A 20,259-nucleotide genomic window follows, 5' to 3' on the forward strand; every position below is an offset into this window, starting at 1 on the left:
CCACAGGAGGAAACAGAAAACCCAGAGCCCCCAGGATGGGAACAGGTCAAGTTAAAGGGGCCACGTGGAGCTTGAGAGGGGATGTGGGGAGAAGGGAAAGGAAGCGAGCAGCTGCTAGTTGGCAGGAGACCCCCAAGCCCTCTCTGGCTTTCACTGGCCAGGGGTCTTGGCTACTGCTAACTCTTCCTCAGCCTTAGTCTCCTCATCTGTGAAGTGGGCACAGCCTCTGGAGTCAGACTTGGGTTCTACCAGCTCTGCTACCTGGGACAAGTGACTTAGCCTCTCTGAGCCTCCGTTCGCTCCTCTACACATGGGAGCCTCGGGCGGCTGTCGCTCTCAGCACGGTGCCTGGCGAAGAGCAAGGGCTCCATGGATGGAGGCCTTCAGGCATCCGAGAGCACGGGGACAGGACTCCCGTCTCCACAGCACCACAGCCTCAAAGCCTCGCACAACTGAGGGCTGCGCAGGGGCTCAAAACACGGCGTGTGGACCGAACAGCTGAGCAGAAGGGACGGCGGGTGTGGGCAGGGCACCTGGCCCCCAGGCTCTGCTCCTTCCCCAGCCATCCACACCCTTTGGTGCCCCCAGGAGTCAGTCTGCAGATCCTTGGAGAGCATCACAACCCCTGCCTCGCCGAGTCCTGGATGGGGCTCTCAGAGGAGCTTTGTCCCAGGGCTGCTGGAAGGACCACATCTGGGGACACGCCTGGGAAGTAGATCTGATTAATTCCCCAGGAGGGAAGAGAGGCCAAAAATGGGGATGCTGCAGGTTCGGGGGGCACTGGGAGACACCCGGTCCCCATGCTTGTGAAGGTGGCAAGAAGGGCCCCCCGGCACTATGACATCCTACAAAGGGCCAGAGGGACCCTGGCTGACTTGGGAGGGAGAGCAGACAGCAAGGTCCCAGGAGGAGGATAGAGGCAGAAGAACCTCGAAGAGCCTGACTGTGTGTCTGGAGGAGAAAATTAACAACAAAGAAGAGGTCTGACCGCCCAGAGGTGAGGCAGGTGCCAGGAATCGAACTGGGGACACAGTGTCTTTGGGTCCTGGCCGCACAGCCCCTGGCAGGTCTGTGCAGGTGTCTTTGAAGCCTAGCTGCCTTTCTCCAGAAGCTAGAACCACACTGTCCCTCACCACGGGCACCTTACTGACTCTCCAAGCCTCAGTTTCCTCATCTGTGAATTGCGTACAGACCAAGCACCACCCCCCAATAGCAAAGGGGAAGTGAAGTCAAGTACACCTGGGGGCCGGTCCAGGCTCTGCTCCTGACCAGGCATGTGGCCCTGGGTGAGCCACTGCATGTCCCAGAGCCTTGATTTCTCATCTGTAAAATGGGGATTGTGGGAATATCCCAGCAGGACCATGGGGTTAATGAAATGATTGAATGAGATAAACACAGGTAAGGTGCTTAGCATAATGCCTGACACGTAGTGAGATTGTCATTTTAAAATGATGATGGTGATAATTATAGCAGCAGCAGCAGCTGACCTTCTATTTACTCCCAAGGTGTCAGGTACTGTTCTGAGAGCCCTACATTATTATCCTACAAGATAAGAACATATTTCCACCTTACAGATGAGGAAACCGAGGCAGAGAGGTGAAGAAATGTCTTACTGCTAAGAACAATACCCCTGACGTAGGTGGCACCCGGAAGCTCTAGCCCGGGAGCAGCTTCTCCTAAGGGGCGTGGGGAGGGGACCAGGACTTTCCTGCCAGGATTTTTTGTGCAAAGGCATGGGGATGGGAGAACCACCTGGTGCCAAGTAGGGAATTCTTGGGAATTCCCTGGCCGTCCAGTGGTTAGGACTCAGTGCTTTCACTGTCATGGCCCGGGTTCAATCCCTGGTTGAGGAACTAAGATCCTGCAAGCCATGTGGTACAGCCCCCCCCCCAAAAAAAAAAGCAGGGAGAGAGAGTAGACAGCAGAAGCAAGAAGAACTATAATCCTGCAGCCTGTGGAACAAAAACCACATTCACAGGAAGACAGACAAGATGCAAAGGCAGAGGACTATGTACCAGATGAAGGAACAAGATAAAACCCCAGAAAAACAGCTAAATGAAGTGGAGATAGGCAACCTTCCAGAAAAAGAATTCAGAGTAATGATAGTGAAAATGACCCAGGACCTCGGAAAAACAATGGAGGCAAAGATCGAGAATATGCAAGAGATGTTTAACAAAGACCTACAAGAAATAAAGAACAAACAAACAGAGATGAACAATACAATAACTGGAATGAAAACTACACTAGAAGGAATCAATAGCAGAAAAACTGAGGTAGAAGAACAGATAAGTGACCTGGAAGACAGAATGGTGGAATTCACTGCTGCAGAACAGAAAAAGAAAAAAAGAATGAAAAGAAATGAAGACAGCCTAAGAGACCTCTGGGACAACATTAAACGCAACAACATTCGCATTATAGGGGTCCCAGAAGGAGAAGAGAGAGAGAAAGGACCAGAGAAAATATTTGAAGAGATTATAGTCGAAAACTTCCCCAACATGGGAAAGTTTTTAGCCACCCAAGTCCAGGAAGTGCAGAGAGTCCCATACAGGATAAACCCAAGGAGAAACACACTGAGACATACAGTAATCAAATTTGCAAAAATAAAGACAAAGAAAAGTTATTGAAAGCAGCAAGGGAAAAATGACAAATAACATACAAGGGAACTCCCATAAGGTAAACAGCTGATTTATCAGCAGAAACTCTACAAGCCAGAAGGCAGTGGCATGATATACTTAAAGTGATGAAAGGGAAGAACCTACAACCAAGATTACTCTACCCGGCAAGGATTTCATTCAGATTTGATGGAGAAATCAAAAGCTTTACAGACAAGCGAAAGTTAAGAGAATTCAGCACCCCCAAACCAGCTCTACAACAAATGCTAAAGGAACTTCTCTAAGTGGGAAACACAGGAGAAGAAAAGGACCTACAAAAACAAACCCAAAACATTAAGAAAATGGTCATAGGAACATACATATCAATAATTACCTTAAACGTGAATGGATTAAATGCTCCAACCAAAAGACACTGAAGGCTCGCTGAATGGATACAAAAACAAGACCCATATATGTGCTGTCTACAAGAGACCCACTTCAGGCCTAGGGACACATACAGACTGAAAGTGAGGGGATGGAAAAATATATTCCATGCAAATGGAAATCACAAGAAAGCTGGAGTAGCAATGCTCATATCACATAAAATAGACTTTAAAATAAAGAATGTCACAAGAGACAAGGAAGGACACTACATAATGGTCAAGGGATCAATCCAAGAAGAAGATATAACAATTATAAATATATATGCACCCAACATAGGTGCACCTCAATGCATAAGGCAACTGCTAACAGCTATAAAAGAGGAAATCAACAGTAACACAGTAACAGTGGGGGACTTTAACACCTCACTTTTACACCAGTGGACAGATCATCCAGACAGAAAATTAAAAAGGAAACACAAGCTTTAAATGACACAATAGGCCAGATAGATTTAATTGATATTTATAGGACATTCCATCTGAAAACAGCAGATAACACTTCCTTCTCAAGTGCGCATGGAACATTCTCCAGGATAGATCACACCTTGGGTCACAAATCAAGCCTCAGTAAATTTAAGAAAATTGAAATCATATCAAGCATCTTTTCTGACCACAACATTATGAGATTAGAAATCAATTACAGGGAAAAAAATGTACAAAACACAAACACATGGAGGTGAAACAATGTTACTAAATAACCAAGAGATCACTGAAGAAATCAAAGAGGAAATCAAAAAATACCTAGAGACAAATTACAATGAAAACGTGATGATCCAAAGCCTATGGGATGCAGCAAAAGCAGTTCTAAGAGGGCAGTTTATAGCTATACAAGCCTACCTCAAGAAACAAGAAAAATCTCAAATAAACAATCTAACCTTACACCTAAAGGAACTAGAGAAAGAAGAACAAACAAAACCCAAAGTTAGCAGAAGGAAACAAATTATAAAGACCAGAGCAGAAATAAATGAAATAGAAACAAAGAAAACAATAGCAAAGATCAATAAAACTAAAAGCTGGTTCTTTGAGAAGATAAACAAGATTGATAAACCATTAGCCAGACTCATCAAGAAAAAGAGGGAGAGGACTCAAATCAACAAAATTAGAAATGAAAAAGGAGAAGTTACAACAGACACCACAGAAATACAAATCATCCTAAGAGACTACTACAAGCAACTCTATGCCAATAAAATGGACAACCTGGAAGAAATGGACAAATTCTTAGAAAGGGATAACCTTCCAAGACAGAACCAGGAAGAAATAGAAAATGTGAACAGACCAATCACAAGTAATGAAATTGAAACTGTGATTAAAAATCTTCCAAGAAACAAAAGTCTAGGACCAGATGCCTTCACAGGTGAATTCTATCAAACATTTAGAGAAGAGCTAACAGCCATCCTTCTCAAGCTCTTCCAAAAAATTGCAGAGGAAGGAACACTCCCAAACTCATTCTATGAGGCCACCATCACCCTAATACCAAAACCAGACAGATACTACAAAAAAAGAAAATTACAGACCAATATAACTGATGAATATATGCAAAAATCCTCAACAAAATCCTAGCAAACAGAATCCAACACCACATTAAAAGGATCATATGCCATGATCAAGTGGGATTTAACCCAGGAATGCAAGGATTCTTCAATATACACAAATCAATCAACGTAATACACCATATTAACAAATTGAAGGAGAAAAACCATATTATCATCTCAATAGATGCAGAAGAAGCTTTTGACAAAATTCAACACCCATTTATGATAAAAACTCTCCAGAAAGTGGGCATAGAGGGAACCTATCTCAACATAATAAAGGTCATATACAACAAAACCACAGCAAACACCCTGCTAAATGGTGAAAAACTGAAAGCATTTCCTCTAAGATCAGGAACAAGACAAGGATGTCCACTCTCACCACTATTACTCAACATAGTTTTGGAAGTCCTAGCCACGGCAATCAAGAAGAAAAATAAAAGGAATACAAATTGGAAAACAGGAAGTAAAACTGTCACTGTTTGCAGATGACATGATACTATACATAGAGAATCCTAAAGATGCCACCAGAAAACTACTAGAGCTAATCAATGAATCTGGTAAAGTTGCAGGATACAAAATTAATGCACAGAAAAGTTGCCAGATACAAAATTAATGCACAGAAATCTCTTGCATTCTTATACACTAATGATGAAAAATCTGAAAGAGGAATTAAGGAAACGCTCTCATTTACCACTGCAGCAAAAAGAATAAACTTCCTAGGAATAAACCTACCTAGGGAGACAAAAGACCTGTATGCAGAAAACTATAAGACACTGATGAAAGAAATTAAAGATGATACCAACAGATGGAGAGATATACCACGTTCTTGGATTGGAATAATCAATATTGTGAAAATGACTACCAAAATACTACCCAAAGCAATCTACAGATTCAATACAATCTCTATCAAATTACCAATAGCATTTTTTACAGAGCTAGAACAAAAAGTCTTAAAATTTGTATGGAGACACAAAAGACCAAGAATAGCCAAAACAGTCTTGAGGGAAAAAAACAGAGCTGGAGGAATCAGACTCCCTGACTTTAGACTATACTACAAAGCTACAGTAATCAAGACAATATGGTCCTGGCACAAAAACAGAAATATAGATCAGTGGAACAAGATAGAAAGCCCAGAGATAAACCCACGAATCTATGGTCAACTAATCTATGACAAAGGAGGCAAGGATATACAATGGCGAAAAGACAGTCTCTTCAATAAGTGGTGCTGGGAAAACTGGACAGCTACACGTAAAAGAATGAAATTAGAACACTCCCTAACACCATACACAAAAATAAACTCAAAATGGATTAAAGACCTAAAAATAGGACAGAACACTATAAAACTCTTAGAGGAAAACATAGGAAAAACACTCTGACATAAAACACAGCAAGATCTTTTCTGACCCACCTCCTACAGCAATGGAAATAAAAACAAAAGTAAACAAACGGGACCTAATAAAACTTAAAAGCTTTTGTACAGCAAAGGAAACCATAAACAAGATGAAAAGACAACCCTCAGAATGGGAGAAAATATTTGCAAACAATTCAATGGACAAAGGATTAATCTCCAAAGTATATAAACAGCTCATTCAGCTCAATATTTAAAAAAACAACCCAATCAAAAAATGGGTAGAAGACCTAAATAGACATTTCTCCAAAGAAGACACACAGATGGTGGAGAAGCACATGAAAAGCTGCTCAACATCACTAATTATTAGAGAAATGCAAATCAAAACTACAATGAGGTATCACCTCATACCAGTTAGAATGGGCGTCATCAGAAAATCCACAAACAACAAATGCTGGAGAGGGTGTGGAGAAAAGGGAACCCTCTTGCATTGTTGGTGGGAATGTAAATGATACAGCCACTATGGAGAACAGTATGGAGGTTCCTCCAAAAACTACAAATAGAACTACCATATGACCCAGCAATCCCACTACTGGGCATATACCCAGAGAAAACCATAATTCAAAAAGACACATGTGGGCTTCCCTGGTGGCACAGTGGTTGGGAGTCTGCCTGCTGATGCGGGGGACGCGGGTTCGTGCCCCGGTCCGGGAGGATCCCACGTGCCACGGAGCGGCTGGGTCCGTGGGCCATGGCCGCTGAGCCTGCGCGTCCGGAGCCTGTGCTCCACAATGGGAGGGGCCGCAGCAGTGAGAGGCCCGCATACCACAAAAAAAAAAGACACATGCACCCCAACATTTATTGCAGCCCTATTTACAATAACCAGGTCATGGAAGCAACCTAAATGTCCATCGACAGATGAATGGATAAAGAAGATGTGGTACATATATACAATGGAGTATTACTCAGCCATAAAAAGGAATGATATTGGGTCATTTGTAGAGACGTGAATGGATCTAGAGACTGTCATACAGAGTGAAGTCAGAAAGAGAAAAACAAATATCGTACATTAATGCATATATGTGAAACCTAAAAAATGGTACAGATGAACCAGTTTGCAAGGCAGAAATTGAGACACAGATGTAGAGAACAAACGTATGGACACCAAGGGGGGAACGTGGCGGGGGGGTGGGGATGGTGGTGTGATGAATTGGGTGATTGGGATTGACATGTATACACTAATATGTATAAAATGGATAACTATTAAGAACCTGCTGTATAAAGAAATAAATAAAAGAATACAAAAAGAAAGCAGGGAACGCTTGGCGATTCTCAAACATGAACTTGCGCACGAATCCTGGGGATCCTGGTAAAATGCAGGTTCTGATTCAATAGTCCTGTAAAGGCCAGTTTCAGTCTCATTTTTCCTTCTTCCCCTCCCACCCCCAGATGCCCATGCAGCTGGTTGAACCAACTCAGCCAAAGGCCTCCCTGCCACCCGTGGGAACAGCTCTGCTTCACCCTGAGCCCAGGGCTGGGGCCGGAGCTGATACACAGTGGCCAGTGGTCCAGCGATGCTGCCCCAGTGACCAGTGGGGAGGGGTCTACCCATGAGGGGTCCAGGGGCACACAACTCCTGTGGGTTTACAACTTTCCCCCTCGAGTCCCCCTCGTGTTTCCTGTGCCAGGCTGAGTACTCTGTGAGCTCAGCCATGTTTAATCACCCTCACATCCCAATGATGGGTGACGCCAATGACCCCCCATTTTACAGGCAAGAAAATGAGGCCCAGAGAGGTGAAGTGACTAAGCCATCGTCACACAGCTAGTAGAAGAGCTTTGAATCCGGCTCTCACCACCCCCATGCACTTCCTCACACTTGCTATTTCCTTCAAGTTGTGGTTTTTAATTTAAAGAGAGAGAACGAGAGAGATCTTCATGAGGCATCTGATCCCACCCAGCCCCGGGAGGCCCCATCGGGGACCCAGAAAGAGGGCAAGACAAGTGTCCAGCCCACAAAGGAAGGAAAGACGAAAAAACCACGAAGGAGGGTGGGCCGGGCACTTCCTCCTGCCTTGCGGTGTGGGTTGGTTTCCGGCGGCTTTGAGGCTCAGCTCAACTGCAAAGTTCTCTCTGCAAGTCTGGGGAGGATTCTCAGCCTGGAGCCCCGGCCTCCCTGCTCTCGGCTGGCCCAGGGCTTCACAGCTCAAGGAAAGACACGGGGCTCTCCCCTCTGCGGGCCGCATGCTCTACCCTCCCGGACCCCCTCCCTGCACTTAGTGTTGAGCTTGTGATGGTTAAACAGCAGGGCAACTGGGGGCCCACAGGGGCTCATGAAGGAAGGAGCACGTCTCATCTAGCCCGTGTCTTGGCGGGCAGTGCCGAGCCGCTCAGAGGGCAGCCTGGACAGCAGTGGCAGCAGCGCCAGGGAGCTTGTGAGAAGCGGAGCGTCTTGGCTGGGCCCAGCCAGCTGACTCAGAACCTGCATTTCACCTCGATCCCCAGGATCTGTACGCAAGTTTGTGTTTGAGAAGCTCTGAGAATTCCCTACTTGCACCAGGCGGTTCTCCCATCCACATGCCTTTGCACAACAGATTCCGGCAGGAAAGCCCCGGTCCCCCCGCCCCCGGACAAATGCCTCTTCCAAAAGCTGAGGCAGCATCAGCGACCTGATTCCTCCCCGCACGCGCTTCCTGCCCCGCCCCCCACTGCTGCTCCATGCCCGCCCGGCCGCACCCCAATACCGGTCATGTACTCATTACAGGGGGAGCGACAGGTATTGCAGCACCTTCCAGGTGGCAGACCCTGTTCTGCGTGCTGGCTTCAGCAGCGATGCGAAAGACATGATCCCTCCTGGGGTTCCAGTGGGGGAAATGATAGAGACAGAAAACGGAGGGACTTCCCCGGTGGTCCAGGGGTTAAGACTCTGCCTTCGGTCCCTGTTTGGGGAACTCAGATCCCACATGCCGTGGGGTGTGGCCAAAAACTTAAGAAAGAAAATGACACTTAAGAGTTAATGGTATCAAAGTCACACTGGCTAAAGAAGGAGAACAACACACTTTTTAAAAAAAGAAAAAAAAAGAAAAGAAAACGGAGCATCTCAGGCAGTGAGAAGCGCTTCGCAGATACAGCGAGCACGTCGGGGATGGATGAGACCGCAGGCAGCTGGTGCAAGTCTCCGTGGGCTGGTCTGGGAAAGGCCTCACGGTGAAGGTGACACGTGAGCACAGACCCGCAGGAGGCGAGTGCTCAACCCCAGGGGACACCTGGCAACGTCTGGAGACAGTTCTGGCTGTCGCACTGGGAAAAGTTGCTACAGGCAGCCAGGGATGCGGTTCCACATCCTACAACATACATGACAGGCGCCCCCCCCCCCAACAAGAGTGATCCAGCTCCAAGAGCCCGTGGAAAGCCTACGCCGGCTTCTAAAAGCATTTTAGAAAGAAGGAACGGTGCGTGCTAGAGCCCTGAGGCAGGAACAGGAAGAACGTCCACGCGGCTGGAACAGAAGGAGTAAAAGGCAGATGGTCAGGAGATCGGAGGGGTGGTGGGCACAGGGCTCTGCAGGACACGCAGTGACCAGGCGGCCCTGACTCCCTTCTCCTCGGCGAGACGGAGCAGCCTTAGCAGAGGAGTGCCATTTTCGGAGTCTCCCCCCACCATGCATCACTGTGGGTCTATACGAGGGCGGGGCAGGGAGAACAGGAGCAGGAGGTCTTGAGGGGGTGTGGCTGCTACGATAACTAACCCAGGTGAGAGCTGATGGCAGCCTGGATGGGAGGTCCGGGGTGGGGGGCGACGGGGGGCTTTGCCCTGGGATGTGTTAAGCGTGAGATGCCTTTGGGACATCAAGGGGACGGGCAGGGGCTAGGTGAGTCTGGAGTTCAGAGGAGATGGCCCGGCCGGAGATACAAATTAGACAGTTAATATCCAGGTGGTATGTTGAGCCAGCACTGAGTCTTTTATTTCGGGTCCTTCCTACGGCCAAGGCGGGCCTCCGAGATCTGCCCCCAACTCTCCCGTCCTCTCATCACTCGGGCTGATGGAGCTCAGTCCCACCTCCGCCTGGAGCATCCTTCCCTCTTCCCTCCACACACCAGCCCCTTCTTTCCATTCTGCTCTCAGCCTCAGGGCGGCCACCTCAGGGGGGCCTTCACGACCACCTGTCCCAAGGTCCTTCTCCACGTGGTGGTCCCAAGGGATGCACCCTCTCTGCCCCGTTTCCTTCGTCACTGTATATAACAAGCTGGCTTATATGCTAGTTACCTCGCTCACACTCACACGCACACACCTGAACAGAAGCCCCCCCCCCCCCGAGGGGCAGAGGGAGCCTCACTTCTCATTCGGTCTCCTCGGCACTAGAACCTGCCATGGAAGGTCTTAACACCTGCTTTTGTAAAGCAAGGACTGAGTCAAGTATTAATAGTCCTGGGAAAAGAATCTGTTAAAAAAAATTTTTGTATGTGAGTCCCTAAATCTAGGACCATTTAGGGAGCTTCTTCCTGATCTGGGGGACACCTGGGCACCCTTTCACACCAAACTGATGCCTTCATGGGTCCCCTTCTCACATCTGACCTCACACGGTCCCCTGAGCAGGTGTGAGAGCCCCGGGGCCACTCTCACCTGCTGTTTCCTGGGCAGTTTTACAAGTAACTGCGGGTTTTTCTTTTTAAGTGAATGTGTATCATCCTAGCTGAGGCTTTAAAGGGAGTCCTTGTAAACTCCTGGAATACGTTAAATACTGACAGTGAAACAGCCTCACCATCTAGGTGGGGCCTCAGTTCTTTCACTGTTGTGAGTACTTCTTATAAAAAGAAAAAGTAAATCCTCAGTTATTTGACAGGTTAAAAAACAAAGCGACTGGGTTAAAAAGTGACTTCACTTGGGGATAAGCCATGTGATCACAGTGGTTCAGGGCTCTGGCTATTCCAACAGCCAGCCCTGCTGTGGGACCTTAACCTTCTTAGCCTCAGTTTCTCCATCTGACAAATGGGGTAATGGTGTGAACTTCATACCGAGACCCTCAAGACCACACAGCTAACAGCTAACCTCTCACTGGATAAAGCCGTGAGAGGCACGGCCGAGGGATGCAAAACAAGCCCTGGAGTCAGGACTTTTGCTGACATCTGGCCCATCACAGTGCTGCTCGGCACTTTGGTGGCGCTGGACAGTGGGCAGCTGCGTCCTTTTTCTTCCCCGTGTACATCTGTGGTTGCGTTCATCCCGGGAATCACTCCACATGTGGTGGCTCGATGCAGCTAAAAATATTTTTGTAATGCAGCTCTATCTAATCAGGCACCCTCCTGGCCCCCATCACTAGATTTGAAGGATTCCATCGCATCTATTTCTGGGGGTTGGAGAGCCTGCCAGGGCACTATCAGGAAGTCAAAGGCTGCTGTTTAAAACATTTGATGCTCAAGGGACCCCATTAAAGAAAGGAGAAGTGCAAGAAACCAGTACTGTATTTTCTTCACTGTCTAAAATCAGCATAGTTTAACAAGCTTATTTATGGAAGGTCTTCCCTGTTAGAAGAAAAGCTTTTGAGGACAGAAGTCTCTGCATATTAGGTGCTCAATTAATGAGTCAGATGAACATTTTCTATCCAAGCATTTTTCATCACGAGGCCTCAGAACAGAGTGCTTTGTGATCAGGGTGGATTCAGGTTTGGGGGGTCCAGAAACACATGTAATCTGGGGGGCCCTCTTAAAGAAAAAGAATTCAGCATTAGGAATGCTTCAAAAAGTCAGTTGCTTTTGTAAGGAACCCATACAGAGTGGGGCCCTGACGCGCTGGCTTTGAAGCCTCAGGGTAAACTCACCCCTGGATGTCCTTACATGATTTTTCAGAAAAAGAGGGGACAGGACCAGATATGGGTAGGAAGTGGTGGGTTAAAATTAAAAACAATTTTCGCAATTTTTACCCCATAGGATTTTTTTAAAAGCTATATTCAACTTATTGAAGTCATAAGTTCAGAAACCTGGGCTTCCCTGGTGGCACAGTGGTTAAGAATCCACCTGCCAATGAAGGGGACACGGGTTCGAGCCCTGGTCCGGGAAGATCCCACATGCCATGGAGCAACTAAGCCCATGCGCCACAACTACTGAGCCTGTGCTCTAGAGCCCGTGAGCGACAACTACTGAGCCCACGTGCCACAACTACTGAAGCCCGTGTGCCTAGAGCCCGTGCTCTGCAACAAGAGAGGCCACTGCAGTGAGAAGCCCGCGCGCCACAACGAAGAGTAGCTCCCGCTCGCCGCAACTGGAGAAAGCCCACGTGCAGCAACGAAGACCCAACGCAGCCAAAAATAAATAAATAAAATAAATAAATTCAGAAACCCAATTCTTCATTAAACTTTTAAACACAACGTACAAGTCCTACTAGTCTATGTATAAATGCTGCAGGTGTAAATGGTCACTTTTAGGGGGCTTTCTGCACTGGAAGTATTCCAAAGTCCCCCCATGGGACCCTAGTAACCTCTTGGGCACCTTTGTTCTCTGAGAGGGAGGGGGGCAGAGGGGGCCACATCCCACACCCCTCCCAGACTGGGGTACTGGGGACCTTGCTCAGGGGACCCCAGTCAACGACTTTCACAAATCTTGACACTAGAGAAACAAAGCTCTTTTCTATGCTCCAAAACCCCAGCATGGCCCAGGGACTCCTGGATGTTCCCCTGGACATGCCCAGGGATCAGAGAGGTTGAAGGCCCAGCCTGGGGTCACACAGGAAACCCTTTGCAGAACGGGGACCAGATCACAGTCCAGGGCCGCTCATCCCTTCTGCCCAGGGAGAATGTGCAGGAAAGCCTAGGAGGACTGGAAAAACCGCCCCATTGCCCTTCTCCAGGCCCTGGAGGGTGGACTCGAATTAGGCAAAGCAGTTCCAGGGCACTGGGAAGAGGCCCTTCCTGCAGGCCTGTTTGCATAAGCGCTGCAGTCGAGTGGTGTTACCTCCTTCCTGCACGCTGGGCCGGGCCATCACTGTGTATAGCTGACACTACCCGCCCAGCAGAGACTGCAGCCACTGCAGCAGGCGCTGTGGTGTTGGGAATGATACCCCGCATCCCAGGACAGTAAGGGCGGAGGGTCCTCAGAGAGCAGAACGGGGAGACTGAGGCCCTCACGGGACACTCGCAAGTCAAAGCCATGCCCCCAGCTTCCTTACAGAGGGATCTCAGCACCGGCTTCAAATCAGCTCCTCCACTTATGAGCTGTGTGACCAGGAGCCAGGTACGTGACCTCCCCGAGCCTCACCTTCACATGTGTCCAACGGGGAGAATAGGTGTTCCTACCACTACCTGTGGGGTTGTATAAGGCGGAAGTAACAGGCTGTGCAGCATAAAACATGCTGAAACAATAGCTTCTACCTGTGAACAGTCCCCATGTGCCGGGCCCCCAGATAAATTCTTCTACCGGAATATATAAACCCTGTGAGGGAAAGACTATAAACAACAACAGGTCTCATCTATACCATGCTCGATGGACTACAGAGAACTCCTCCAGTCAATACGCTCACTCACTTGTTCCTCACTCCTTTGCTCTCTCATTCATTCATTCATTCAATCAATCAACTACTCCCAGAGCATCGACCCTGTTACAAGCCCTGGACTCAGCACTAGAGCCAGGGGAACAGACCCAGTTCCTGCCCCACAAGGGGCCGATAGTCTGTTGCAGGGGATGGGTGGCTGGAAGGGGAGCAGTTACAACTCTGGGCTGGGGCACCCCCAGGAGGAATCTGTGGGGGTTAGGAGGCAGGAGGGTGTCTTGGAGGAGGTGGTGTCCACACTGAGACCTCAGCAAAGCAAAACCCAGCAGCTGAAGACCCTGGTGGACCCCAGCTAAAGGGCACGGACATGACATTCACTGGGGAGCCCCCGAGGGCTCGGGAGCAGGGGCTGCTCCCTGGGTCCAGGTAGATATAATCAGGGCTTGCTTGAGGGCAGGGGTGGAAAGGGCAATGCATATGGTGCTCCCAGGGGTGGGTGTGCAGGAGATACGTAAGTGGGGTGCAGGGTGGCGGGCACAGTCACCAGCTCAAACCTTCCCAAGTCCTGGCTTGACCTACGAGGCATGGGAAATAGGAGGCTGCACATGGACCTCTCAGCACCTGGGGGTGGACAGCACCACCTATCCAAGCCTGGAGGGCAAACAGGGTGCCACCCCCAGATTCTAGGCACCTCACCAAGACTGCCCATGACAGGTAAAAATGCAGAGCCCCAGGCCCCACTACGGTCCCATGAATCAAAACCTGTGTTTTAGCAAGATACCCGGGTGATTTGCACGTACACGCATGCTGGGAAAGAACCAGTGTAGACTATTCACAATAGCAAGACATGGAAACAGCCTAAATGTCCATCAACAGATGAATGGATAAAGAAGATGTGGTATATACACAATGGAATACTACTCAGGCATAAAAATGAATGAAATAATGCCATTTGCAGCAACATGGGTGGACCTAGAGATTATCATATTAAGCGAAGTAAGTCAGAAAAAGACAAATACCATATGATATCACTTATACGTGGAATCTAAAACATGACACAAATATACCTATCTACGAAACAGAAACAGACACACAGACATAGAGCAGACTTGTGGTTGCCAAGGGGGAGGGGGTTGGGAGAGGGAGGGATTGGGAGTTTGGGATTAGCAGATGTAAACTATTATATACAGAATGATTGGAAGGGAAGAGGTAAAGCTGTCACTATATGCAGATGACATGATACTATATATAGAAAACCCTAAGGACTCCACACAAAAATTAGTAGATCTGATAAGTGAATTCAGCAAACTAGCAGGATACAAGATTAACATTCAGAAATCAGTTGCATTTCTTTACACTAACAATGAAATATCATTAGAAAGGGAATGTAAAAAAATAATACCTTTTAAAATCACACCAAAAACAACAAACAAAAAAAACCTAGGAATAAACCTGACCAAGGAGGTGGAAAGACTTATACGCTGAGAGCTATAAAACATTAATAAAAGAAATTAAAGAAGATTCAAAGAAATGGAAAGATAGTCCATGCTCTTGGAGTGGAAGAATTAATATTGTTAAAAGACCAATACTACCCAAAGCAATCTACAGGTTTAATGTAATCCCTATCAAATTACCCATGACATTTTTCACAGAACTAGAATAATCCAAAAATTTACTTGGAACCATAAAAGACACAGAATTGCCAAAGCAATCCTGAGAGAAAAAAAACAACAACCAGGAGGCATAACTCTCGCAGACTTCAGACAATACTACAAAGCTACAGTAATCAAAACTGTTTGGTATTGATACAAAAACAGACAAACAGATCAACAAAACAGAACAGAGAATCAGAAATAAACCCACACGCCTATGGTCAATTAATCTTCAACAAAGGATGCAAGAATATAAAATGGGAAAAAGTCTCTTCAGCAAGTGGTGCTGGAAAAGTTGGACAGCTGCATGTAAATCAATGAAGTTAGAACACACCCTCACACCATGCACAAAAATAAACTAAAAAATGGCCTGAAGACTTAAACATAAGACATGACACCATAAGACTAGAAGAGAGCATAGGCAAAACACTCTCTGACATAAATCATACTAATGTTTTCTTAGGTCAGTCTCCCAATGCAATAGAAATAAAACAAAAATAAACAAATAGGAACTAATCAAACTTACAAACTTTTGCACAGCAAAGAAAACCATTTAAAAAAAAATGAAAAGACAACCTACGGAATGGGAGAAAATACTTGCAAATGATGTGACCGACAAGGGCTTAATCTCCAAAATATACAAACAGCTCATACAACTCAACAACAAAAAACCAAACAACCCACTCCAAAAATGGGCAGAAGACCTAAATAGACATTTCTCCAAAGAAGACATACACATGGCTAGTAGTTACATGAAAAGCTGCTCAACATCACTAATTATTAGAGAATGCAAATCAAAAGTACAATGAGGTATCACCTCACACCAGTTAGAATGGGCATCCTCAGAAAATATACAAACAACAAATGCTGGACAGGGTGTGGAGAAAAGGGAACCCTCCTACACTGTTGGCAGGAATGTACGTTGGTGCAGCCACTATGGAAAACAGTATGGTGGTTTCTCAGAAAACTAAAAACAGAATTACAATATGATCCAGCAATCCCACTACTGGGCATGTACCTGGACAAAACTATAATTCAAAAAGATACATACACCCCTATGTTCATAGCAGCACTGTTCACAATAGCCAAGACATGGAAACAACCTAAATGTCCATCAACAGATGAATGGATAAAGAAGATGTGGTACATATATACACTGGGATATTACTCAGCCATATAAAAGAATGAAATGATGCCATTTGCAGCAACATGGATGGACCTAGAGATTACCATACTAAGTGAAGTCAGTCAGAAAAAGACAAATACCATGCGATATCACTTATATGTGGAATCTAAAATATGACACAAATGAACCTATCTACAAAACAGAAACTGACTCACAGACATAGAGAACAGACTTGTGGTTGCCGAGGGAGAGGGAAGGATTGGGAGTTTGGGGTTAGCAGATGCAAACTAGTATATACAGGATGGATAAACAACAAGATCCTACTGTATAGCACAGGGAACTATATCCAATCTCCTAGATAAACCATAATGGAAAAGAATATGAAAAAGAATGTAGGGACTTCCCTGGTGGCGCAGTGGTTAAGACTCCACGATCCCAATGCAGGGGGCCCAGGTCTGATCCTGGTCAGGGAACTAGATCCCATATATATGCTGCAACTAGGAGTTCGCATGCCACAACTAAGGAGCCCGTGGGCCGCAACTATGGATCCCTCCTGTGCAACCAAATAATAAAATAAAATTTTAAAAAGATCAGAAAATAACTTAAAAAAAAAGTCTGTATATATGTGTATAATTGGGTCACTTTGCCATACAGCAGAAATTAACACAACTTTGTAAATCAACTATACTTCAATTAAAAAAATAATGGATAAACAACAAGGTCCTACTGTATAGCACAGGGAACTATATTCAATACCCTGTAATAAACCATAATGAAAAAGAATATATATATGTACAGCTGAATCACTTTGCTGTACAGCAGAAATTAACAGAACATTGTAAATCAGCTATACTTCAATAACATTAAAAAAAAAAAAAACAGTGTAGAGCTCAACGTTTCAGTACATCCTTGCAAAAGCCCATGAGGGGCCGCTGGGCGACACAGTCAGGGCTCGGATGCTGGAATCTCAAAGTGGGAAGGGCCTCCACCAGCACTGCCACCTCCCGCTCACACAGCACCTGTGCTCCCCACCTCCACTCCAGCCCGATAATCAATGGCCACTGCTCGGACATCTCAAGGTGGGTCCTCACGACCTCACCAATGGTCGAATGATGACAGTCCTGTTTGCCAAATGCCAAGGAACCCAGCTCGGAGCAGAAGCATCCTGCATGTGCTCATCTTTAATGCTTAAATCAAATCCCAAATGACCACATTCACTTTACGGAGGAGACAGGCTCAGAGAAACAGAACAATTAACCCAAAGTCACACAGCCAGGGATATGGATGATCCAAATATGGTATGTTTCCCAAGTGTGGGTTTTGCCTCTGCTTCCCCCAAGTCTGAAAACACATGTGGAATTTGAACCTGAGACCTCTCACCAAGCCAAGACCCACGGACCCCAGACCCATAATAATGAGAAGCCCAAGGCAGCTTATGATAGGGCTGGGGGCACAGCTTGGTGGAAAATTATCTTGAGGAAGGGGGCCCCGCCTTCACCCCCCCCAATTGTGAGCTGCATGGTGGTCCTGCCAGCCAGCACAGATATTGCCCACCTGGCACAGAGCATGTGCCCATGAACTTCTAAAGGAATGAAGGCTGCCCCCGACACCATGTTCCAAAATCCAGGTGCACATGTGTCACCTCCCCTGAGACCTGCACCCATTCCTCAGCCCCTGGTCCAAGGAAGCCCTTGGAAATCACTCCACCCTCCACCCCTGCCCTTGGCAGAAGACCCAGCCCTGCTCACTCACAGCTCTGGGAAAAAAACAATTTGCATTTCCAACCCCTGGCTATGGTGATTGGCTCAGCGCTGGGCATGTGACCCCATCAGAGCCAATGAGAAGCCAGAGGAACTTTTGCTGGGCTCTTCACTGGGCTGAGTGAGTGAGATGTGTAGAATTCAAGAAGTCAGTCCTGATTTAATTTACTCCCGCCCTGGATATAATCAAATTGAGACCAGAGGCCATCAGAACCTTGAGCCCACCAGACTCTGAGCTTTGGAAACGGATGCTCTGAGAATATAACGCACTGGATTAACAACATGCCTTTGTTTAGACAGACGAGAGAAAGTGGATAGTTTTTACATGTTGCTTTCCATAAAAATTTGGTTAAATTTTAAGTCCATTTACTAAGAAAAAAACATGCTTCCCTGGACTATTTAAAGGTTTATTTTAAAGTTCCAAGACTGTAACCTTGAGACTCTGAATGTCTATTTTAGGAAACTACATCTGTTAGAAAGTGTGTGGTAGAACAGCACTCATTTTACATTGGAAACTGCTTGCTTTAGTTCAACTCAAAGCTTCCTCATCAACTTTGTGCTCGACTCATTGACTAGGACTTCTCACTAACTTAGTGCTAAATAACAACCACCACCTAAGACTGAACACACTCGTAGAAGGCGGCAAACAGTCCAAGGCGTTCCTCCTCACAGAAGGGTAACCCACCAGCTTCTACAAGATTCACATTAAATAACGCAATGTGAAATAGTGGTTTTCCCTGACAGAAATCTGAGGCTGGAACTACCAACCAGAGGAAGCGGGGTCAACAGCCGGGGCCTCGTGACAGCATTCAAGCCCCTGAACTGAGCCACACCACAACTGATCATCTTTGGGGTGCCCAGCACTGGGAGTGATCCTGGCACTAAACAGGCCCGTCATGTGTGTCTGGGGCTCCAGGGAAGGCAAGGTGAGGTAGGGGTGGCTGACCAGCTCTTTGTCCCCAACCCCTTGTTTTCACTCCAGTTATAATTTTCTGATCCCAGTAGAAACAGATGAGATTCTTTTCCTCCCGGCTGAGGACATCTTGTCTAGAAGGAACCAAAAGCATTACGACAACTACAACTTTGTCTCAGGAAATGGGGCTACCCAGGGGCTCTGGGAGAGCCAGCCAGCACTCAGGGGAAGAGATAAATGGAAAGGGACATCCCTGAAGGTCACGGCCCTGTCCGACACCCAAACCCAGCTGCTGATCTTACCGAATGGTGGGCTGGTCTCCACTCAGGTGCTTAAATCTCCGGTGGAGCTGCTCGATCTGGTCAGACGAGACTACGAAGTAGGAGAAAAAAAGAAAAAAAGGAAGTGAGAAAGGCATCATTGACCTTTGAACTCGGAGTTACGGGAGGGAGGCTGGAGTCTCACCCTCACCCTCCTGTTCCATTCATCCTCTCGCCATCTCCTACCAAGGCAAAACGAAGCTCAGGATGAAGAAGCAGAGAACGGGTTTGCCATTCCTCCTGGTAACACAGCTCTGGGGTTATTATTATTAGCTCTGCCCCTTTAGCAATAAGACAATTACTACTAATAACAGCTCGTGGGACAAGACAAACGTGAACCAGGTCACCCTCTCTTTCCTCAGCTCATTAAAGAGATGGTATCTGCTTGTCTGACTTCCTCCCCTCCCACTCCTGGAGATGGGCATTTTCCCCACTGAAAAAGGGGCTTCGTGTGTCACATTAAAAGAGACAGAGGAGGAGGGAGGGGGGAAAGTGGTTCAGGCTGGTGCCGGAAGTGATTTGGGAGACCCGTAGTAAGAAGTGTACAGAGAATCTGGTAAAGCAAGAGAAGTGGAAGGAAAAGAAATAGAATTTTGATCATTGCTGTTGTGGGCAATGTATTTAGATAACCTCAATTGTTTCATTTTCTTCCTTCCAGTTTGATTGAGATATAATTGATGTACAGCGCTGTATAAGTTTAAGGTGTACCACATAATGATTTGAGTCACATACATCGTGAAACGATGACCACAGTAAGTTTAGTGAATGTCCAACATCTCATATGCAAAATTTAATAAATCACTGAAGAAATCAAAGAGGAACCAAAAAAAATACCTAGAGGCAAATGACAATGAGAACACAATGATCCAAAACCTATGGGATGCAGCAAAAGCAGTTCTAAAAGGGAAGTTTATAGCAATACAATCTTACCTCAGGAAGCAAGAAAAATCTCAAATAAACAACCTAACCTTATACCTAAAGCAACAAGAGAAAGAAGAACAAACAGAACCCAATGTTAGTAGAATGAAAGAAATCATAATGATCAGAGCAGAAAAAAATGAAATAGAGATGAAGAAAACAACAGAAAAGATCAATGAA

General features: G+C 46.4%; 1 protein-coding gene across 1 annotated transcript in view; it reads right to left on the reverse strand.

Moving 5' to 3' along the window:
• Positions 1-20,259, reverse strand: part of TESC (tescalcin) — a 74,803-nt gene that overhangs the window by 16,786 nt on the left and 37,758 nt on the right. Inside the window, 1 exon segment of the mRNA XM_060170532.1 lies at positions 19,144-19,213. Within this exon segment, the coding sequence (XP_060026515.1) occupies positions 19,144-19,213 (70 nt within the window).

Source organism: Lagenorhynchus albirostris, chromosome 14 (genome assembly GCF_949774975.1).
Source record: "Lagenorhynchus albirostris chromosome 14, mLagAlb1.1, whole genome shotgun sequence".
Classification (NCBI taxonomy): Eukaryota; Metazoa; Chordata; class Mammalia; order Artiodactyla; family Delphinidae; genus Lagenorhynchus; species Lagenorhynchus albirostris.